Source organism: Pristiophorus japonicus, chromosome 4 (assembly GCF_044704955.1).
Source record: "Pristiophorus japonicus isolate sPriJap1 chromosome 4, sPriJap1.hap1, whole genome shotgun sequence".
Lineage (NCBI taxonomy): Eukaryota > Metazoa > Chordata > Chondrichthyes > Pristiophoridae > Pristiophorus > Pristiophorus japonicus.
In genome coordinates this window covers 132608051-132632862 of record NC_091980.1, presented here as the reverse complement: position 1 = coordinate 132632862, position 24812 = coordinate 132608051, and the positions used below count along the sequence as shown (strand labels likewise).

General features: G+C 48.3%; 1 protein-coding gene across 1 annotated transcript; it reads left to right on the top strand.

Annotated features, from left to right (window-relative positions):
* Positions 1-22766: 22766 nt before the first annotated feature.
* On the top strand, positions 22767-24580 carry LOC139262663 (ferritin, higher subunit-like). Its single transcript, XM_070877813.1, has 4 exons — positions 22767-22868; positions 23413-23559; positions 23974-24096; positions 24425-24580. Exons 1-4 carry the CDS (start codon positions 22767-22769, stop codon positions 24578-24580), a joined length of 528 nt encoding a protein of 175 aa, XP_070733914.1.
* Positions 24581-24812: the final 232 nt, after the last annotated feature.

Genomic DNA, 24812 nt, shown 5'->3' with positions numbered 1-24812 from the left:
GGGTCGGAACACCATCGAGCACCCGCAGAACCTGGAGGAGGTTCTTAGTCAGCTTAATCATCTGGGCTCAGGCAAAAACGCTCAAAATGCGTTTTCCTGGTGCCTGAAGTGGAGATCCTGGAGAGAAGAATCGCGGCGGATGAATTCAGGCCCACCGATTCGAAGACGGCGGCAATCAAGAATGCACCGAGACCACAGAACGTGACAGAGCTGCGGTCGTTTCTAGGACTCCTGAACCATTTTGGTAACTACTTAGCGGGTCTTACCACATTGTTGAACCATTGCACTCTTTACTGCATAAAGGAGATGAATGGGTATGGGGTAAAAGCCAAGAAAATGCCTTTGCGAAAGCGAGGAAACTGTTATGCTCAAAAAAATTGCTTGTGTTGTATGATCCACGTCAGCGTTTGGTACGAGCATTTGATGCGTCGTCGTACGGGGTCAGGTGTATATTGCAACAAGCTAATGAATTTGCAAAATTGGAACCACTTGATTATGCATCCAGAAGTCTGTCTAAGGCTGAGAGATCCTATAGCATGATTGAAAAAGAAGTGTTAGCGTGTGTTTACGGGGTAAAGAAAATGCATCAATATCTGTTCGGGCTCAAATTTGAATCGGAAACGGACCATAAGCTGCTTAGATCCTTCTTTTCTGAAAGCAAGAGGATAAATGCGAATGCGTCGAGCTGCATACAGAATGGGCGCTCCGTTGTCCACATATAACTATGCCATCTGCCACAGGCAAGGCACAGATGCTCTCAGTAGGCTGCCATTGCCCAGCACAGGGGTGGAGATGGCACAGCCCGCAGATTTAGTTCTGGTAATGGAAGCATTGGAGAGTGAGCAATCACCTGTTACAGCCCGCCAGATTAGAACCAGGATGAGCCAAGACCACTTACTGTCCTTAGTAAAAAACTGTGTGCTCCACGGGAGTTAGTCTAGTGTCCCGTTAGAGATGCAGGAAGAAAAAAAGCCGTACCAGCAGCGCAGAGATGAAATGTCTAGACATTCAGACTGACTCCTATGGGGTAACCAGTTAGTGGTGCCAAAAAAAGGCAGGGACACTTTCATTAGTGATCTCCACGTCACCCAACCAGGCATCGTACTGATGAAAGTGATAGCCAGATCCGACGTTTGATGGCCCAGTATTGATGCAGGATTAGAGTCCTGCGTGCGCAAATGTTCACAGTTCACATGTTCACAGTTAAGCACCACTAAGTTTATAGTCCTGGCGTCCAAACTGTGGTCCAGGGTCCATGTCGACTATGCAGGCCCATTCTTGGGAAAAACGTTCTTCGTGATTGTAGATGTGTACTTCAAATGGATTGAATGTGTGATAATGTTGGCAAGTACGTCCGCTGCCACCATTGAAACGAACGGGCCATGTTTGCAATGCATGGCCTGCCTGATTTCCTTGTAAGCGACAATGGGCCATGCTATACCAGTGCCGAGTTCAAGGAGTTCATGACCCGCAATGGGATCAAACATGTCACATCTGCCCCGTTCAATCCAGCATCCAATGGTCAGGTAGAATGAGCAGTTCAAACAATGAAACAGAGCTTGGAAAGGGTAACTGAAGGCTCACTGCAGACTCGTTTATACTGAGTCCTGCTTAGTTACTGCACAAGACCCCACTTGCTCACTGGGATCCCTCCCGCTGAAATGCTCATGAAAAGGACGCTTAAGACAAAGCTCTCGCGAGTCCATCCTGATCTACACGAACAGGTAGAGAGCAGGCGGTTTCAACAGAATACATATCATGATCGCGCAAATGTGTCACATTAAATTGAGATGAATGATCTTGTGTTTGTGCTGAACTATAGACAAGGTCCCAAGTGGCTTCCTGGTATTGTTTTGGCTAAAGAGGGGAGTAGGGTGTTTGTGGTCAAACTCTCAAATTGACTCACCTGCAGGAAACACTTGGACCAAACCAAACTCAGATTTACGGACTATCCAGAACAACCCAAATAGACTACCTTTTTTGACCCTTCAACACAGACACAAGTGGCAACCCACCCAGCGGTTGACCACGAAGTAGAACCCATCACCCACAGCAGCCCAGCAGGACTCACAACCCCCAGCAGACCAGCAAGGCCAGATGCGCAGCAGCCCAGCGAGGGCCCAACAAACGACTCACCAAAACCAGCATTTGCACCGAGACGATCATCTAGGGAAAGGAAGTCCCCAGATCGACTCACATTGTAAACAGTTACACTATTGACTTTGGGGGGTAATGTTGTTATGTATGTAACCCTGTTAATACCATGTCTAACCACCAGAGAGCTTATCCCCTGGAGTCCCAAAGGAGCCCAGAATCCCTTGCGAGCACCTGTGTATAAGGAGGTCTCACAAGCTGGAGAGGCACTCTGAGATCTGCAATAAAGGATTACGGTCACACCTTACTTTGAGCTTGCAGCATCTAGTCTGACACTTTATTCAAGGCATAACATGTTGCATGTTGAGAAATGGTGCACACATCCCCAGTTGTGGCCTGGAATGATCCAGATGCATGAAATGAAAGTGCAGCTGTAACCTTCACTTCAAGTGACAAAGCAGACCTCCTGATACTTCTAGGTTGCAAGTCTGGTTTTACTAATGTTCAGATTTCGGTTAAAATTTATTTGTGGAAATGCAGCCTTCTCACACAGTCTGCATCACTCAGGTGCAGGTATGAACACTTGTGTCGATATACCTGACGTGGGGAAGGCATCCTGCCCATCATCCTACGTGCTCTGCAGTCCCTCATGCGATGACGTCGAATCAACCGTCTCCTCCGCAGCACCATCATCCAGGAGGCTTGCACGAGGTATGGCATTGTCAATATTTCCCCCATAATTAAATTGTATCTTTGCAAGAAGCTCAAAATAGCAGGACAAGGAGTTAAAGCTGCTCTCTTCTCTCTCTCCCCATGGTCCATGCCCTAGTGGGTCGGTTCGCAGAATCACTCCCTCGCCTGGACACAGGAGCTCATCAAACATACCACATGCTTCTTTTGATGCTGCTGTATTGTGCAAGGGTTCTCATCACTTCATTTCCACTTCCTCCCCGGGCTCCTTTTGAAGCCGAGCCCCGAGCCCCTGTGTCTGGGCGAGGGATTGATTCCGTTGGCTGACGCTCCGACCCTCGAGCCCGGTGGGGAGACGTTCGATGGTGGTGTGGCACTTTGAAAAAAATCCAAAATTAAAGAATTGCATTAGACTTCCATTTTCTCCATTTTGAGTTTTAAAAAATAAAGCTTCATGAGGCATATTCTTTGTCTTCTTGACTCCCTCCAAAACTTTGCATAAAAACAGTGGCGTCCTTTTGCGCTGATTTTTTAATGCGCGCTGGTTTTTCTTAAATGCCCAGAAAGTTTTTTGGGAGTGGTCACATACGCTGTCCTGGAAAAAATGTAAGTTGGCCAAACTTGCTTAAATGTGAAAAACTGGGGCAGACATCAGGTTATGCCCCCTGTGACGCAAAAAAAATCCTAACCTAAAAAAATCGTAACTAACTGAGTTATGTTAGTGCAGAAATTTTGGGTAAACTTAGATATTTTAATTTACACCAAAAAAAGTCGCGCACGCCAATAAAACGGTGCAGATAACTGGAGAAAATTGAGCCCAATGTCTTTGCAATTCTCAAAGGCAACTTGGAGGTATCGATTATTCAAAATTTCATATACTGACAAGCCACAATTCCTCGAGTCATATTAGCATGGTTTGAGGATTGGCTGACGAACAAAAAACAGACAGTCAGGATAAATGGGTAATTTTTCGGTTGGCAAACAGTAATTCGTGGAGTGCCACAGGGATTAATGCTGGAGCCTCAACTATTTACAATCTACATTAATGATTGGATGAAGGGACCGAGTGTAATATAATGAAGTTTGGTGATGACACAAAGATGGGTGGGAAAGCAAATTGTGAGGAGGACACAAAAAATCTGCAAAGGGATATAGACAGGCTAAATGAGTGGGCAAAGATTTGTCAGAGTATAATGTAGGAACATATGAGGTTATTGACATTGCCAGAAAAAATACAAAAGCAGATTAAAACTTAAATGGAGAAAAATTTCAAAGTGCTTTAATGCAGAGGGACCTGGGGGTCCTTGTGCATGAAACACAAAAAGTTAGTATGCAGGTACAGCAAGTAATAATGGAATGTTGGCCTTTATTGTAAGGGGGATAGAGTATAAAAAAAGGGAAGTCCTGCTACAAATGTTCAGGGTATTGGTAAGGCCACACTAGAGTACTGTGTACAGTTTTGGTTTCCGTATTTAAGAATGGATATATTTGCATTGGCGGCTGTTCAGAGAAGGTTCACTAGGTTGATTCCAGAGATGAGGGGGTAGACTTATGAAGCTAGGTTGAGTAAATTGGGTCTATACGCATTGGAGTTCATAAAAATGAGCGGTGATCTTTTCAAAACATATAAGACAGTGGGAGGGCTGGACAAGATGGAAGCAGGCAATATATTTTCAGGCATGGGGGAAATTAAAACTAGGAGGCTGCCCATTTAAAATTGAGATGAGGAGGACTTTCTTCTCTTCGAGGAGTGTAAATCTATGGAATTCTCTAGCCCAGAGAGCTTTGGAGGCTGAAGATGGACAGATTTTTGAACGTTAAGGGAATAAAGGGTTATGGGAAGTGGGCAGTGAAGTGGAACTGAGTCCATGATCAGATCAGCCATGATCTTATTAAATAGCGGAGCAGGCTCAAAAGGTCAAATGGCCTGTTCATGATCCTATTTCTTGTGTTCCTTTGTTCTTATGAGTAGACCTGGGTTTGCATGCTGATGGGTTTGACGGCTTCATGTTTCTGACAAAGTCTTCAGCTCACTCGGTGAAAAACTTTACATGTGCTCTTTTTTTAAGAATTACATCGAACTTACAGCATAGAAAAAGACCATTCGGCCCAACTGGGCCATGCCATGGTTTATGCTCCATGTGAGTCTCCTCCCACCCCACTTCATCTAGACCGATTAGAATATCCCTCTCTTCTTTCTCCCTCGTGTTTATCTAGCTTCCCCTTAAATGCATTTATACTCTTTGCAATCAGAGTTATTACTGTGGGTAGCTCAGTAAACGTACCACGACTGCTGTAGACTTTGCGTGAGCAAAGAAGCGAGTAACTGCGATACAGATCAGCAATATCTGAGCTCAAGGCCAGCATTTATTGCCCATATTTATTGCTTATTGAAGGAGTGCAGCGAAGGTTCACCGGACTAATTCCCGGGATGGCAGGAATGATATATGAAGAAAGATTGGATCGGCTAGGCTTAAACTCACTGGAATTTAGAAGAATGAGAGGGGATCTCATAGAAACATATAAAATTATGACGGGACTGGACAGGTTAGATGCAGGAAGAATGTTTCCGATGTTGGGGAAGTCCAGAACCAGGGGTCACTGTCTAAGGATAAGGTGTAAGCCATATAGGACCGAGATGAGGAGAAAATGTTTCACCCAGGGAGTTGTGAACCTGTTGAATTCTCTACCACAGAAAGTTGTTGAGTCCAGTTTGTTGGATATATTCAAGAGGGAGTTAGATGTGGCCCTTACGGCTAAGGGGATCAGGGGGTATGGAGAGAAGGAGGGAGTGGGGTATTGATGTTGCATGATCAGCCATGATCATATTGAATGGCGGTGCAGACTCGAAGGGCTGAATGGCCTGTTGCTGCACCTATTTTCTATGTTTCTATGTTTCTATATCTAATTGCCCTTGAAGGTGCTGGTGAGCCGCCTTGTACAACTGAGTGGTTTGCTAGGCCATTTCAGAGGGCATATAAGAGTCAACCACCTGGCTGTAGGCCTGGAGTCATATATAGGCCAGGCCAGGTCAAGAGCATATTTCTTTTCCTAAAGCATATTCGTGAACCAGCTGGATTTTTATGACAATCCGGTAGTTTATGATCACCAGCATTGATACTTACTTTTTATTCCAGGTTTATTAAATTAATTAACTGAATTTAAATTCCCCAGCTGCTGTAGTGGTATTTTTTCTCTGGATCATTAGTCCAAGCCTCTGGATTACTTATCCAGTAACATAACCACTATTCTACCGTATCCCACACAGAATACCCGATTGGGCTTGGTTCTGGGACCCCTCCTACCCCACTTCATGGTTGGCGAGTAAGTCGCACTTGATAGCATTGTCGATGACACATCTGAGGCAGGTAGATTGGTGAGGACAAGATCGAATAGGTTTTTCCCTTCTGTTGGTTCTCTCACCACCTGTCACAGGCCCAATCTGGCAGCTATGTCCTTCAGGACTCAGCCAGCTCGGTCAGTAGTGGTGCTACCAAGCCACTCATGCTGATGGACTTTGAACCTGGGCAGAATCGGAACCAATGTCCTCGGGGGAGTGTTTGCTAGTGCTGTTGGGGAGGAGTTAAACTAATATGGCAGGGGGATGGGAACCAATGCAGGGAGATAGAGGGAAACAAAAAGGAGGCAAAAACAAAAGACAGAAAGGAGATGAGGAAAAGTGGAGGGCAGAGAAACCCAAGGCAAAGAACAAAAAGGGCCATTGTACAGCAAAATTCTAAAAGGACAGAGGGTGTTAAAAAAACAAGCCTAAAGGCTTTGTGTCTTAATGCAAGGAGTATCCGCAATAAGGTGGATGAATTAACTGTGCAAATAGATGTTAACAAATATGATGTGATTGGGATTACGGAGACGTGGCTCCAGGATGAGCAGGGCTGGGAACTCAACATCCAGGGGTATTCAACATTCAGGAAGGATAGAATAAAAGGAAAAGGAGCTGGGGTAGCATTGCTGGTTAAGGAGGAGATTAAGGCAATAGTTAGGAAGGACATTAGCTTGGATGATGTGGAATCTATATGGGTAGAGCTGCAGAACACCAAAGGGCAAAAAACGTTAGTGGGAGTTGTGTACAGACCTCCAAACAGTAGTAGTGATGTTGGGGAGGGCATCAAACAGGAAATTAGGGGTGCGTGCAATAAAGGTGCAGCAGTTATAATGGGTGACTTTAATATGCACATAGATTGGGCTAACCAAACTGGAAGCAATACGGTGGAGGAGGATTTTCTGGAGTGCATAAGGGATGGTTTTTTAGACCAATATGTCGAGGAACCAACTAGGGGGGAGGCCATCTTAGACTGGGTGTTATGTAATGAGAAAGGATTAATTAGCAATCTCGTTGTGCGAGGCCCCTTGGGGAAGAGTGGCCATAATATGGTGGAATTCTGCATTATGATGGAGAATGAAACAGTTAATTCAGAGACCATGGTCCAGAACTTAAAGAAGGCTAACTTTGAAGGTATGAGGCGTGAATTGGCTGAGATGGATTGGCGAATGATACTTAAGGGGTTGACTGTGGATGGGCAATGGCAGACATTTAGAGACCGCATGGATGAACTACAACAATTGTACATTCCTGTCTGGCATAGAAATAAAAAAGGGAAGGTGGCTCAACCGTGGCTATCAAGGAAAATCAGGGATAGTATTAAAGCCAAGGAAGTGGCATACAAATTGGCCAGAAATAGCAGCGAACCTGGGGACTGGGAGAAATTTAGAACTCAGCAGAGGAGGACAAAAGGTTTGATTAGGGCAGGGAAAATGGAGTATGAGAAGAAGCTTGCAGGGAACATTAAGACGGATTGCAAAAGTTTCTATAGATATGTAAAGAGAAAAAGGTTAGTAAAGACAAACGTAGGTCCCCTGCAGTCAGAATCAGGGGAAGTCATAACGGGGAACAAAGAAATGGCGGACCAATTGAACAAGTACTTTGGTACGGTATTCACGAAGGAGGACACGAACAACCTTCCGGTTATAAAAGGGGTCGGGGGGTCTAGTAAGGAGGAGGAACTGAGGGAAATCCTTATTAGCCGGGAAATTGTGTTGGGAAAATTGATGGGATTGAATGCCGATAAATCCCCAGGGCCTGATGGACTGCATCCCAGAGTACTTAAGGAGGTGGCCTTGGAAATAGTGGATGCGTTGACAGTCATTTTACAACATTCCATTGACTCTGGATCAGTTCCTATGGAGTGGAGGGTAGCCAATGTAACCCCACTTTTTAAAAAAGGAGGGAGAGAGAAAACAGGGAATTATAGACCGGTCAGCCTGACATCGGTAGTGGGTAAAATGATGGAATCAATTATTAAGGATGTCATAGCAGTGCATTTGGAAAGAGGTGACATGATAGGTCCAAGTCAGCATGGATTTGTGAAAAAGAAATCATGCTTGACAAATCTTCTGGAATTTTTTGAGGATGTTTCCAGTAGAGTGGATAAGGGAGAACCAGTTGATGTGGTATATTTGGACTTTCAGAAGGCGTTCGACAAGGTCCCACACAAGAGATTGATGTGCAAAGTTAGAGCACATGGGATTGGGGGTAGTGTACTGACATGGATTGAGAACTGGTTGTCAGACAGGAAGCAAAGAGTAGGAGTAAATGGGTACTTTTCAGAATGGCAGGCAGTGACTAGTGGGGTACCGCAAGGTTCTGTGCTGGGGCCCCAGCTGTTTACACTGTACATTAATGATTTAGATGAGGGGATTAAATGTAGTATCTCCAAATTTGCGGATGACACTAAGTTGGGTGGCAGTGTGAGCTGCGAGGAGGATGCTGTGAGGCTGCAGAGCGACTTGGATAGGTTAGGTGAGTGGGCAAATGCATGGCAGATGAAGTATAATGTGGATAAATGTGAGGTTATCCACTTTGGTGGTAAAAACAGAGAGACAGACTATTATCTGAATGGTGACAGATTAGGAAAAGGGGAGGTGCAAAGAGACCTGGGTGTCATGGTACATCAGTCATTGAAGGTTGGCATGCAGGTGCAGCAGGCGGTTAAGAAAGCAAATGGCATGTTGGCCTTCATAGCAAGGGGATTTGAGTACAGGGGCAGGGAGGTGTTGCTACAGTTGTACAGGGCATTGGTGAGGCCACACCTGGAGTATTGTGTACAGTTTTGGTCTCCTAACCTGAGGAAGGACATTCTTGCTATTGAGGGAGTGCAGCGAAGGTTCACCAGACTGATTCCCGGGATGGCGGGACTGACCTATCAAGAAAGACTGGATCAACTGGGCTTTTATTCACTGGAGTTCAGAAGAATGAGAGGGGACCTCATAGAAACATATAAAATTCTGACGGGGTTAGACAGGTTAGATGCAGGAAGAATGTTCCCAATGTTGGGGAAGTCCAGAACCAGGGGTCACAGTCTAAGGATAAGGGGTAAGCCATTTAGGACCGAGATGCGGAGGAACTTCTTCACCCAGAGAGTGGTGAACCTGTGGAATTCTCTACCACAGAAAGTTGTTGAGGCCAATTCACTAAATATATTCAAAAAGGAGTTAGATGAGGTCCTTACTGCTAGGGGGATCAAGGGGTATGGCGAGAAAGCAGGAATGGGGTACTGAAGTTGAATGTTCAGCCATGAACTCATTGAATGGCGGTGCAGGCTAGAAGGGCCGAATGGCCTACTCCTGCACCTATTATCTATGTTTCTATGTTTCTATGTTTCTATGAAGTCCATTGCTGCAATCAATGCTTCTTGCAAGTGATTTTCAACATGGAGGAGTATTGATTGATCAGCTGAGGGAGGGCAGTAGATGGTAATCAGCAGGAGATTTCCTTGCCCATGTTTGACCTGAACTCATGAGACTTCATGCAGTCCGGGGTCAATGTTGAGGACTCCCAGGGTCATTTCATCCCTTTTGTATTCCGCTGAGCCACCACCTCTGGTGGGTCTGTCCTGCCAGTGGGACAGGACATACTCAGGGATGGTGATGGAGGAGTCTAGCACATTGACTGAAAGGTATGATTCTGTGAGTATGACTATGTCAGGCTGTTGCTTGACCAGCCTGTGGGACAGCTCTCCCAATTTTGACACAAGTCCTAGATGTTAGTGAGGTGGACCTTGAAGGGTCAACTGGGCTAGGTATGCCATTGTCTTGTCCAAAGCTGGTGCCGAGTTCGATGCCGGGTGGTCTGTCCTGTTTTACTCTTATTAATGTTTCTTGTAGCAGTTTGTTACAACTGAGTGGCTTGCGAGAACATTTCAGAGGGCAGTTAAGTGTCAATTGCTGTGGGTTTGGAGACACATATAGGCCAGACCGGGTAAGGACGGCAGATTAGTGAAGCAGATGGGTTTTTACAACAATCTGATAACTCCCTGGGCAACATGACAGATACTAGCATTTTATTCCAGATTTGTATTTGATTAACTAAATTTACATTCCGCAGCTGCCATGATGGGACTTTTACTCATGTCTCTTGATCATCAGTCCAGGCCTCTGGATGACCCGTCCAGTAACATAACCACTATGTTACCGTACTTAGCTTCCCAAGAAGCCCGGGGGCGAGGTGGAAGCCAAGCCGGGGATAGGGGCGGCAGCGGGGGGCCATTCGGTCAGGGATGAGGCAGCAGCGGGGGCCATTTGCGAGCCGTTGACTGGGATGGGGAGATTCAGCATGAAAACACTACCAGGCCAGATACAGAATGGATACTAAAGCAAAATACTGGATTGTAGGGGAGGACGAAAACCCCCTCATTTTACCCAGAAGGAAAAGGGCTGTGGGATCAGTCTGTGCTGTGAATTGAAACCGATGGAAGGAAAACTTTGGGACACAAATGAATGGAGACCCCCCCCCAGTGTTTGGACTCATAGGAAAGGGAATTTAATTTGGAACTATCTACCAGAAAGTTTAAAATCCTAAAGTGCACATGGAAGAAACTACGAACTTTAATCGAATTTGGGATTTTTTAAAAGTGTATGTTGGGTCTGCAAGAAAAGGGGTGGAGTCAATATCAAAAGGGCCAGTTTGGACATTGGAACTAATCAAATTGTCTGGGAACTGTATACCCTCGAAACTCGCCCCTTGAAAACATTAGCATTTAAACAATGCCACATACATATTCCAACAACTTTTTTATCAGGCATAGAAATATCTGGCTCAGGCCAGACTAGCACAATGGCTGCAGGAGGCCAATGCAATCAACACCCACTCAAACCTTGAGTAGATTAAGATCAGTGGAAAAAAAAAACTAAAAATCGAAAACTGCTGCATTTTTCAAAATCAAAAAGTCCACCAATGAGAAGAATCGACTTCAGCAGGAGAGGCAGACTGAATAATCTGGCGATAAAAAAGGGCTTTCTGACGTAGTGAAAAAAGAAGTGATGATTTTCCCTGCCCTCGTCATCCAACAACCACAACCACAAGCCTCTCGACACTGAAGGAAAACCAGTGTCCGAAGACACCGAAGATAGAAGAAATAAACCACCAGACTGCGGAAGGCACAGTAGTGAGTATAACCTCTGGTCCCCAGAACTCCCAACTCAGTTAGGCCAGGAAAGGTGGGAGGTTGGGCATTGTACTGCTAAACTGGTGTAAAGATTTTCGTTGGGTCCGTTTTAGTGGGATTTAGGGGGATTGTTTTGTTGGTGCATTGCTGTTTGTTGAGTTACATCTTGTCAAATAAATTGGAAGCCTAAAGTTCCTCTTGGAATCACCTTGTCTCAGTTCTATTGTATTACATCTCCTGATCGTGAGTCTTATGTCAGAACCGTGTAAGGGAAGCTAGGAGCGCCTCGAAAACACTCAACTGTGTATCACAGGCTAGGGAAGAAGGGGTTAGGAGTGTTTGACACTCACAGGTGCCTCACAGGCTAGGCATAAGCTGTGGGGACGCACGAGTCTCAAAACCCCCTTCATAAGCTGTGGACACAGTCTCTCCAGGGGTGCTCTTGCAGCACTCAGGGTACCTCACAGGCCAGGCATAAGCTGTGAGGGCAGAAGCCCAGAGAGAGACACCAAGGCACAACAACCCTGTGAAAACCCCTTACAGAACATTGGCGACCACGAAGGGACATAAGCAAACAGGAGATGTTAATATAACAGATGAGGTGATAAGAGAGGAAACTAAAATGGAGGAGAGAATTTCCTCATACATTTTTGGCAAGGTGAACCTCACCAAACCTTGGGTGCAAGCCCTCACATGGGCAGAGCGCCCAGTGGATGCTGCTGCTCAGTGGACAGCAGGGAAGGACCACAACCACAGGGTGGAAAAGGCCATCTGGCTTATCTGCTTCACCCGCCAAGTCCGAAAGTTCGACCAGCGGGAGAAGGACTTGGAACTGAGTCTTCGGAAATCAGAGGAGCTCTCTGCTATCTGGGCTGTGGTTGGGGACAACCTGCTGGCCGAATTAGCTGGGGAGCAGCAAAGGAACCGGCAGTTGGAGGAGACCTTCCGAAATAGCTGGGACTATGTTCAGTGTCAGGTCACTGAGGCCAAGGGTAGTGAGGGGTCCCTCTGGGAACAGAACTCTCGGTACACCCAGAAAATTTGGGAACTGGAGAATTAAAAGACGAACAGGCAGCCTATAAAGTGGCCAGTAGCAGTGAGTTTGCAGATCACGGTCCCTGCCAGGAGAGGATTAAAACTCTCACCCACGCTCTATCTCAGGCAAAGGGGATGGTCGCCCTGATAGGACCCGGAGGGTCCACAGGGGACAAAGGAGAGTATTGGGGGTAGAGGAGAATCCAAAGGCAAGAGGCGCCTGACCACCTCCTGAGGCACCGGTGGTTTGTCCGGTGGGGTACCGGAAGGGGCGGGGCACGCAGGTAGTAGCATACCCAGGGCTGGGGGCAGGACAAATGTGTCCCGTTTGGCAGCAGGGATGTGAGGCTCCAGCCGAGGGTCAGTTAAGGGCTGGATCAGGCGACCAGGCACTGTCTGCTGCACCGGGTATAGTGGGACAGCCGGAGGTAGAGGGACCAGCGCAGAAAGATCCTGAACAAGGGCGGATGTGCCCGGTCAGGCAGCGCAAGTACGGTCCTCCACAGGCAGGTGGCCAAGGTCGGGGAGCGCTGGAGAGCGACTTTATTATTCCCCATGGAGTTCAATCACTCAGGGCCATGGTGGCCCATTTGGCCAAACTCACTCGCAGTGGGGACCCATCTATCCACTTCATGGAGGTGATGCAGGCAGGGGAAATTAATGGGTGCGACGAGGAAGAGACAGCCAAGCTGTTGCTCTTCTCTCTGGACAGCAAATTGTACCAGGCCCTACCGGCAGAATGCCGGAGGGGACAGCATACATTTACTGAGGTCCAGAGGGCCGTCCTTGAGGCTATGGGCTTCGATGACGGCAGTCCTTTCGAACAGGTCGAAAGGACAAGGCAGCTCGCAAGGGAAACCCCCAGGTGTTTGCGGACAGGCTGTGGGTGGTATACCACACAGCCTGTGGGGAGCTCCTCGACCGGGCGAATCTTTCCATGGTACAGACTGGCCGCTGGCTGAGGATGCTGGTGGCAAACTGCTTGCCCCGGCTCAAGGCCAGGGCAGAACTGTGGTTCGATTCCTGGGACCCCAACCTCACCGAGGAAGCAGTGGTCAGGCAACTGGCACTGGTCCAATGGAATGGAGGAGGGGAGGAGGAGAAAACCTCCAAAGGTCGGGTAAATGAAGTAAAACCCAACCCGATTCCCAAAAGGGAATGGCACCAGGAGGGTGGCCGCTCGTCTGATAAGGAGGGAGTGTGCTACGGGTGCGGGAAAGCTGGGCATTTTAAAAGGGATTGCAGGAGCCCAGTAAAGAGATATGGGGGAGAAGTTCTTTCGGAGCCGCCCAGAGTGGGGGAAGTGGAGCGAGCTCCTCACCATCCCTTGACGAGATAGTAGCTGCAGTGAGGACAGCGCTGGAGGGGACTGGGAAGGTAGCCACGGCAACAGGCAGGGAAGCATCAGCAACCCTGCCAGTACAGAGGCCATGACTAGCCCAAACCCAGCCTGCATACCTGTGCTCACTAGAATACGACCCCTGGGGACGACCCTGGGTCAAGATGGAGGTTGAGGGTGTATTGGGTACCTACCTTTTGGACACTGGTGCTTCCAGCACGATAGTCCATTCGGAGGACCCCGCAACCTCACCTCTATCAAACAGGGTGCCGTATCAACTAGTTGGGTTCACAGGTAATGAGAAGGCTGGGTTTTTCTCAGTCCCGCTCGCAGTTCGTTTAGGAGCACTCCAAACATAATGGAAGTGCGTCCTGATGAACTGGGAGCAGGTGGGAAAAGGGATTTTGGGGGCTGATTTTATCATCGCTCGCCAGATCGTAGTAGACTTGAGGAATCACTGTCTATGGGGCACAGTGGGCACGGGAGCAGAGGGAGAAGTCATGGTTATTGATAAGAAACAGGGAAAAGGGACTCTATGTACAATGAAGCCAAAAGGGGGTTACGACCTGGAGGTTCTGGTCGGTCACACCCCGGCCGAGTACCGGGCCTATGTGCAAGCAAATCTTGCAGCATTTGCCACCCATAAACACGACTGTGGGAGAGTCACAGGAGTGGAGGTTAGAATAGATGGGGATCCCATGTCCCGCCCGCAAAAGCAGTATGGCTTTCCCCGAGAGGCAGAAGCAGACTTGGAGACAGCTTTAAGCTCGCTTGTCGAGCAGGGTGTTTTGAGACTTATAGCTACTTATGTTAATTCCCCGCTTTGGCTGGTTAGGAAACCGGATAATTCTTGGAGGGCTACGGTGGATTATAGGGTGCTCAATAAAAACATCCCAGCTTGTGCTCCCACAATAGCGGCGGTTGCGGATCTGATAGGGGAAATCCCTGCATCCGCAACCACGTTCACAGTGTTGGACATATCCAACGGGTTCTGGTCTATCCCTGTACGGAGGGAAGACCAGTACAAGTTTGCGTTCACCTTCCGGGAACAGCAGCATACATGGAGCTGCCTCCCACAGGGCTTTCATAATAGTCCCAGCATCTTTCACCAATGCATGGCGAACTGCTTAAAAGGCTTCAGCCAGCCACACCAGCTGGTCCAGTATGTGGACGACCTGTTGTTGTTCACAGACAGCAGTGAGGAACACGGTCCACTGCTGGCCGAACTGCTGGTCTTACTGAAGGAAGGGGGTTTTAAAGTTAACCCCAAGAAAGCCCAGATAAGTCTAGGAAAGGTAAAATTCCTGGGCCTGACGATAAGGGCAGGAGAAAGGGCCATTGATGAGGCTAGAAGAAAGGCAGTGCAGGAACTCCCTGTCCCTAGGGATGTGTCAGGGGTAAGGTCTTTCTTGGGAATCACCGGCTACTGTAGGGACTTCATCGAGGACTATGCAGCCACTGCCGCCCCTCTGCTCAGACTCCGACATAAGGGGGTTGAGTGGGAATGGGACAAGGGCTGTGAGGTAGCATTTGTCCGTCTTAAGAGAGACCTGCAGGTAGCACCAGCCCTAGGGGCAATTGATGGGGGTGAGGAATTCTTCCTGGAGGTGGCAGCCAGTGGCAACAGCTTAAGTGCAGTGTTGCTCCGGGGCGAAACGGTCAGCTGAGACCAGTGGTGTACTCCTCCAGGGTCCTCACGGAGGTAGAAAAGGGATACTCCAATTGTGAGAGGCATTTGCTTGCCACCCACTGGGCAGCAAAGAGAGCTCAGATCTTTACCGGAATATCCCCCATTACACTCCTCACCCATCATACCCCCGACGCAGATGCTGTTGGACGGGAGGATTAAGGACGGGACAGTGAGCAGTGCTAGAATCACTCGCTGGACCCTCCTTCTCTCCCAAATGACTTTAAAGGTCAAGGGCCTCAGCGAACCCAGGCTCGCAGCAAATTTAATCTATCCAGGGCAGCCGCATCGATGCTCTGTGGAGGGAATATGGGACATTAACTTTGGATTTCGGGCAAGGATACACCCCACAGGCTGCGAGATCTACGTTGATGGCTCCAGTTCAGTGTCCGCGGGTACAAGACTCACGGGCTGCGGAGTTTGGGATCCCAAGGCAGGAATTGCCTTGGCTCTTAAACTCCCATGCACCCTGAGCGCCCAGCAGGCGGAACTCTCGGCGGTGATGTATGTGGTCACACACCCCGAGGAATTCCCTACCCCATACACGGTTTGCTCGGACAGCATGTTCACTTGCAATTCGTGTACAGAGTATCTGGTGATTTGGTCACGCCGGGGGTACACCTCTGCGGATGGGAAGCCCCTTGTGACCAAACCCCTGCTAGTAAAGATCGTGGCTGCAATGGGAGAAACCGGGGATGTATATATCCATAAGGTAAAGGCCCACTCCAAAACTGAGCCACGGGGGGAAGGTAACCAGCAGGCAGACCTGCTGGCAAGGGAAGGTGCTCGCACAGGTCGCCCATGGGACCCATACGAGGCAAGCAGGATAGCAGCAGCAAGAAGCAAGCCAGGGACACAAGGGAGCGTCGGGACGGCTGCGGCCCCGGACCTTAAAGTAGTCCAGATGCAGGATCCGATCCTGAAGGCTGCCTTGGCTGCTATCAAAAGGGGGGAAAAAGCGGAGGGCCCATACAGTGCTGTAGATATTGCTGTGCGGGAAGGCATGTTGTTTAAAGGGGACAAATGGGTAGTGCCGCCACAACACCAGAGGGAATTCCTTCAGCTGGCCCATGAGGGTCCAGGTGCGGGACACCCTGGGCCGGAATCTACCTGGCAACGGGTAGAAAAGGCAGGGTGGTGGCCAGACCTCCGGGAAGACGTCCGCAACTTCTGTGCGGGCTGTCTGGTTTGCGCTGCAAACAACCCAGACCCTCAGAAAAGGAAGGCGTCTATGGGACACGTCAGGCGGGTAGAGGGACCATGGCAGTCGATCCAGATTGACTACATCGGACCCCTACCGGCCGCCCAGGGAGGTTATAAATACTGCATCGTCCTGGTGGATGTGTTTTCCAAGTGGGTGGAAGCCTTCCCTTGCCGAACAGCTACCGCGGTGGGGACTGCAAAAATCCTGGTGAGGGAGGTGTTCTCTCGGTGGGGTCTACCTCAAATCGTGGAGTCCGACTGGGGAAGCCACTTCACCGGCCAGGTGATGCAGGCCACCCTAAAGGTGCTGGGGATAAGAGCCAAATGGCATGTCGCCTACAACCCTCAGTCCTTAGGCCCCGTAGAACACCTGAACCGGACCCTAAAGGAAAGGCTGCACAAGGAGACGGGAGACTCACCGAATAAGTGGGTGGAGGTCTTACCGTTGGTCCTCATGGGAATCCGGGCCAGTCAGTCAAAGAGCACAGGGTACTCACCCCATGAGCTGATGACTGGCCGGATAATGAGAATCCCAGTGCATGTGTTGGCGCCGATTCTCACCGAAGGGCAGCTCCGAGTTGTTAACCGGGACCGGTTTGTCAGGAACCTGTTTGAACACCTCAAACAGATTCACTGGCAGGCTGCTAGTAACATGGGCAGACAGCATCAGAGTAACCGATTGCTGCTAGAACCCAGCAAACACCACGAATGGGAGATAGGGGACCAGGTCATGGTGAGGAACTATGCTTGGGTCGGGGTTTTTGAAGCATTATATATGGGACCATACAGCATAGTCGACAAGGCTAGCCCTATGGTCTATACGGTTCGACTGCCTCACCGGGTGAAGTGGTATCACATTAATCAGTGTAAATTGTTTGACCCCAAAAGAGGTAAAAAAACAGAGGGGACGAGCAAGGGAAGGGAATCATGCACTGGGGGAAGAACAGGCCCCGGTGGATTTGGAGGCTCTGGAGGAGGCAGCGGGCCCCGAAGCTCTACAACCGGGGCTGGTTCACTGCTCCTGTAAGGCTATCCCACCACTGGGTAGAGGTTCCCAGCCCACTAACAGAAGTAGGGAGAAAGGCTCTACCATTAGCAAGGTTCAAGGGGAAGCTGAACCTCCCATGGTGGATCAGCTGGGGCTAGCCCAAGAGGTGGAGGAGATGGCATTGCAGCCCATAACGTGGGACTCTGCTCCGACAGTAAGGAGGAGTAACAGAGTGCCACAGCCCAGGGCGCCATGGTCCCCTGTTTACTTAGCCTCCCGCCCCAGACTGATACGGCGAAAGACAACAGGGAGGGTGCTCTGTTGCGCTAGCAAGGGTCTCCCACCGATTATCCGGGGCTCGGGAGGGCCTTGGAGGACAGCACAAGACTCATTAAGGGGGACTATACGAGCCCCTCAGCGGAGGGCATCCTGGTCCCCAGGGTACGGTCAGCCGAGTGGTCGACGACGCCTGTACAGTTACAGGATATAGCCTGGCCACCCGGGGACAGGTGGCGGTGTGTATATTTTCCCTTCCTGTTTTGTTACTTTGTGTTGTGAGTATATGTGTTTAGATAAGGCAGTGACGGTTGGGTACAGCATTTTTGTGTTTGGAACATGTTAAGTGGGCCGAGCCTGGAGAGGTCTCTCAAGGCAAGGCCATGTTCTTCTTGCCTTTCAGATGTCAACACCTCCCTACTGGACGTTAGTGATGCTGGTATCGCTAAGGATCTGCACCGGGCACCGAGGAGACACCGAGGACTCCCTAGTTTTCGGATGCTCCGGGAGCAGAGCACCGACAGTGACCACAGGAGGAGGGACTCCGGCGGCGGATGGCCGGGTCACCTAATCCCACGAGGGGAAATGGCCTGGGTGTTTGGGATCGAACTCCACCAAGTACTCCAACCATAAGGACTTTACCTACGGAGAGGCCTCCATCCCCTGCCCGGAGATCACTGTGGCCACTTCCAGAGTGAGAGTGACAGAAGGCAGGAAGGTATGCCTAACTTGCCAAGGGGACATACCTCTGGGACGGTGGTGGTGCTCAGAAAGCTCAAGAGGGACATGGGAGACCGACACTCGGACTGGGAACGTCTGGATAATGATACCTACCGAACCATCATGGGGTCATCTGGCGGGGTAACGGTGTGTTGGGCGTACGACCAAGGAATTTATTTGTGTATGTGGGGATCCACTCGCGTGTGTTCAGAGGGGGTCTCCATTGCTTTTTATAGGTGGTGGCAGGATGTCGGGGATGGGGTGGTATGGGATCGCAGCGGGAAGGCGTGTGTGATCCCCAATCCCCGGGTACCAGTAAACGCCACCGAACTTGTAGTTCGGGAAAGAAAACCCCCACCCACGGCCAAGCCCACCGTCCCACACGAGTGCCCGACAACAACCAGGGGGCCGGGGAATGGTTTAGTGTTGGTCCCTACCGAGAAACTATTTTATCAGTGGATACACTACGCAGTGGCATCAGTGGTGCTAAATCTGACAGAAGTCCGCCTACCTACGTGGTGTCCCTGGGAAACCGAGCTGTTATACCAGGCTCTGCTGCGGGAGATGTTCCGGAAGTTCTATGAACTGGACTTCGGGGATGTCAAAGTGACAGACTTGTATAAACAGTGGGATTGGGCCGAACCGGGCAGGCAGAGGAGTGGCACTTTAAATGACATTCTTACGGGGTTTAACACCGGGGTGTCCGCCATAAACAGTTTGGATAACATGCAGCTGGCCCTCCAGATAAATGGGTTAAACAATCAGCTGTGCAAAGTCCTGGGGGACGAGAATATCGTAGTGGGATCCGCGCTCCACGAAGAGGTGGCAATGACAGTTCACTTAAAGGAGATTATCTCTCAATTGTAGGCGCTGGCCAGGGCTGTAAACGCCTTGATTCGGGAGGATAGAAACGCCTCCGATCAAGCCGCCCAAAATGAGGTGTGCGTACTCTATGGGGCCTGGTTGCTGGGAGAGGGACGGAGTAACCTCGAGGATCTGAGACAGGGATAGGTCCCCTCCTGGATCAGCAACCAGCACTTAGCAGCACTGCACCCTTATGATAATGTTTTGAGTCCTTGCCAACTTCGTGTAGCGTCAGAAGCCTACCCGGTACCGGTGGACTGTGGAAAGTCAAACCATACCACCATGGGTGTGGTGGTCAGGATGCCCGTGATGGGGGCGTCCCCACGACCAGCACCCCTGTACCGAGTGGAGAATGTGGGAGTCATTCGTGGAGGGGTGCTTGTTCGATTCCAAGAGGTCCCACCTTATGTCACAATGTGGGAGCACACTGTGACAGGTACAGACTTCTCGGGTTGTCGGAGCAGGGAAGCACAGGTAATCCTGTGCCCCCAGCACTTGAACGCTTTTGCAAGGCCACAATGCGGGTTCAGCACTACTGGGGCAGAGCCTATCAATTGCACAATGGAGGTAATGGCCCCTAACCACATGCCTCCACAGGTAGCATATGTAGGCGGTGGGACATATTGTGTCACCACAAGTGCCCAACGGTATGAACACGGACCGGGAAGGTGGTGTCCAATACTGTACAGCAGCTTTTGCTTTAAACCCAGGGCAGAGGTTCAAGTGGCACATACCAGAATCACACCCATCCCTGAACCTTCCACGATTCACCTCACGGTACAAAACAACCTCAGCCATCTACAACAGTATGTCGCTCAGTTTGGCTATCCCATTGCCCCACTACCTGAGAAACTTACAGCCCTCCTCCAGGCAGTGGATTTGTCTCAAAAACATTTTTACACCATGGAGCAGAAAACTGAAATTCTAGCAGGGGAGATTGCCCAGATTAAACCCCCAGCTTGGTGGGATTTGGGAATACGGGCAGACATACCTGCATGGATCCGGGTGGGATCGCATGCTTTAGTAATCGGCCAACTCCTGATTGTAGCTTATCTGCTAGATACAAGCTGAAAGCTCAGGAGAAAAAGAAAAAGAATGCAGATCCTCAGGCTACTACACAGCCAGGAGAGCCGTTGCTAAACACTCAAGGTGTGCAAACAAAGCTTGACCGCGACACTTAGGCGGTTTTGTTATTTCCAGGGATGACTGCGTTTTCATACATGACTCCTGGGGAGTTTGCAGGGCAGGTTTCTTTGTTTTACGTTTGAGACTAAAATGAGACTCAATGTACAATTACTGCTGTAACCTTAAGTACATATATGGATGTTGCTGTCGTGTATTGTAACCTGTTGGATTTCTGTGTTTAGTACCGCGTTAAAAAGAATTACGATATATATCGACGGGATCAGTTTAGAGTTAAACTGGGGAAAGTTGGGCAATTTGGGAGACCTAGGGTTTTCTCACCACCCTGAACTTTGACACACTCGAGTGGTGTCTGGGGGATTATGTAGGGGAGGACGAAAACCCCCTCATTTTACCCAGAAGGAAAAGGGCTGTGGGATCAGTCTGTGCTGTGAATTGAAACCGATGGAAGGAAAACTTTGGGACACAAATGAATGGAGACCCCCCCCAAGTGTTTGGACTCATAGGAAAGGGAATTTAATTTGGAACTATCTACCAGAAAGTTTGAAATCCTAAAGTGCACATGGAAGAAACTACGAACTTTAATCGAATTTGGGATTTTTTAAAAGGTGTATGTTGGGTCTGCAAGAAAAGGGGTGGAGTCAATATCAAAAGGGCCAGTTTGGACATTGGAACTAATCAAATTGTCTGGGAACTGTATACCCTCGAAACTCGCCCCTTGAAAACATTAGCATTTAAACAATGCCACATACATATTCCAACACCTTTTTCATCAGGCATAGAAATATCTGGCTCAGGTCAGACTAGCACAATGGTTACATGACGCCAATGCAATCAACACCCACTCAAACCTTGAGTAGGTTAAGATCAGTGGAAAAAAAAAACTAAAAATCTAAAACTGCTGCATTTTTCAAAATCAAAAAGTCCACCAATGAGAAGAATCGACTTCAGCAGGAGAGGCGGACTGAATAATCTGGCGATAAAAAAGGGGTTTCTGACGTAGTGAAAAAAGAAGTGATGATTTTTCCTGCCCTCGTCATCCAACAACCACAACCACAAGCCTCTCGACACTGAAGGAAAACCAGTGTCCGAAGACACCGAAGATAGAAGAAACAAACCACCAGACTGCGGAAGGCACAGTAGTGAGTATAACCTCTGGTCCCCAGAATTCCCAACTCAGTTAGGCCAGGAAAGGTGGGAGGTTGGGCATTGTACTGCTAAACTGGTGTAAAGATTTTCGTTGGGTCCGTTTTAGTGGGATTTAGGGGGATTGTTTTGTTGGTGTATTGCTGTTTGTTGAGTTACACCTTGTCAAATAAATTGGAAGCCTAAAGTTCCTCTTGGAATCACCTTGTCTCAGTTCTATTGTATTACATCTCCTGATCATGAGTCTTATGTCAGAACCATGTAAGGGAAGCTAGGAGCGCCTCGAAAACACTCAACTGTGTGTCACAGGCTAGGGAAGAAGGTGTTAGGAGTGTTTGACACTCACAGGTGCCTCACAAGCTAGGCATAAGCTGTGGGGACGCACGAGTCTCAAAACCCCCTTCATAAGCTGTGGACACAGTCTCTCCAGGGGTGCTCTTGCAGCACTCAGGGTACCTCACAGGCCAGGCATAAGCTGTGAGGGCAGAAACCCAGAGAGAGACACCCAAGGCACAACAACCCTGTGAAAACCCCTTACACGATGCTGGAACAAAAGCGGTAAATGCTGGAAATCTCAGCGGGTCGGCACGGGAAAAATCAGCACGGGTTAGCTTCAGAGTAAACTGTAGAACAACACGTTACCCTGGAAACCCAAATGCTTGTGCATGCGCAGAACAGGGCCTCAGTTTTGAGGCGCTATCAATAAGCTCCACCCACAGAAGCGAAGGCCTTTCTGCGCGGCGCCAAATTCAAATTGAAAAATGGCGACACTTCGGATTTTTTTTGGAGCTGCTTCGGCTTAAAAAATTGGTCATTAATCTTAAATAGCACTAAAAAAAGGCAATTGAAAGTTAGGACAATTGGGATCCTCATTGAGTTGTCAGCCAATGATGCTCATTCTTCAAAAATCTGACTGGCTCTGGGAGTCCATCCCCCTCCTCCCTTAAGTTGATTGGTGCTCTGAGAGGCTGCAATTTCTGATTGGGTAATGAGGACCGTCACTCATTATCGAGGCTGCCACACCCTGGATTATCCCTCAGTATAAATACAGGAGTTTGAGGTTGGCTAAATTTCAGTTTGTTGTTACAACAAAGGTTAGATTTGTGAAAAAGTATCAAGATGGCTTCTCAAGTGTGTCAGAACTACCACCAGGACTGTGAGGATGCTGTCAACAAGCAGATCAACATGGAGCTCTATTCCTCCTATGTTTATCTCTCCATGGTGAGTTTTGCATTTTAGACCACTTCACAATGGCGACTATATAATCTGAGTTTACTAAATTCTGTGCTGTATCCAGACCACCTATTCTGAGTATCTTGAATCTTAATAACTCACTTTCTTGTGCTCCTTTGAGCTTATTGTTGAAGTTTATTTGGAATACATTCTGTGCTCAATGCATGGAACTCAGAATTTGTATCCTCATTCAAAATCACTCCATGGACTTTCTCAGAGTCTATAATAAAATTAAAGCTAGACCATTTGAGTGATATGTTGGGAAGTATTCTTTCCTGCAAGGGTGGTGCCAATCTGGAACACTTTCTCCCCCGCTCCCACCACTGAAAAATCAAGGCTTTGATGCTGGGCTGTGGCTTTTCATTGTGTAAGGATATCAAAACATTGTTTCCTTGCCCATGCACATACAAGTTTGTGACTTTGAACCCTTGAAAGAAAGTAAAATTTGAATTTATGTAATGTACACATGGTTATGGGTCTGCTATGCAATACCAAACTACTTCTCCCTTTTTAAAAAAAAATGTCTCCATAGTCCTTCTACTTTGACCGGGATGATGTTGCCCTGCGTCACTTTGCTGAGTTCTTCAAGGAGCAGTCGCATGAGGAATGTGAACATGCTGAGAAACTGATGAAATTCCAGAATCGTCGTGGAGGACGGATCATCTTGACGGACATCAAGGTTGGATTCAATAAAGGAGTGGCCTTCTGTCTAGCTCCCCTTTGACTGATTGTTCCCAGTACATTCTGCAGCAAATGGTTCCAATTTACAACACCGGCCATTTGGCCAAACTGGTCTTTGCTGGTGTTTATACTCCAGCGAGCCTCCTCCCACCTTGCTTCATCTCTCCCTCTCAGCATATCATTCTATTCCTTTCTCCCCATGCACTTGCCTAGCGTCCCCTTAAACACATCTATGCTATTTGCCTCATCAATATGACTCCAGTGGTTGTGAATGCATAATGGCAATTTTATATTCCCACATAGGTTCATGGTAAAAGTAGACTTTTGATTGAACCCCTAATTTCCTTCAATACTTTTTTAATGTTTGTTTAATCCATTGTAAGTGCACTGTTGGAATTTTCTTTCTTTCCAGAAACCTGAGCAGGATGAGTGGAACAATGGTCTGGAGGTGATGCAGAGAGCTCTGCAGATGGAGAAGAATGTGAACCAGAGTCTGCTGGATCTGCACAAACTCTCTGGGAGCACTGACCCTCATGTAAGTTGTTAATTTAATGTGGGCTTTTGGCTAAGTTGGTGGTTTTGGCACCTTGCTGTTGTAGGGGCTAATTAAAAGATCTCCATGCTAAATAGCTTTGAGTTGGTGTCTCCCTATGCATTTTTTGTGTGAGAAGGGATGGGGAAAGATGGCCTACTTTGGTTCGTGACTAGTAAATGTGTCTGTGATCCCAGGATCTGAGCACCTAATGCAGTAATTGCATCACTTCTATGTGCTCCAGTTCAAAAGATTAAAATCCAAATTCTCAAGCGGAAGCTGACATTCCTTGATATCTGCTGCTGGACATAACTAGTTTCCCCTCTTTCAGTTGTGTGACTTTCTGGAGACCCACTACTTGGATGAACAAGTGAAGATGATCAAGAAGCTTGGAGATCACATCACCAACCTGAAGAGACTGGGAGCCCCTGAGAATGGCCTGGGAGAGTACCTTTTCGACAAGCTCACGCTGGGGGAGAGTGACTGAATTGACTGGATCAAGCTTATTGTGTTTAGTACTTGTATTTATATAATACGGATCCCTGTCCTGTAGGGAATGATGGCTTCTGACTTTGTACAAAGAGCTGTGAGACCTGGGCTCTTGATGTGAAATGTAACATAACTGTAAATAAACTCTTCAATATTGAACTGGGTTTTGTCTCCTTTGTATATTTGAGAGGTTGCTTATTTTTCAATTAAAATAATGTGGTTTACTTCAA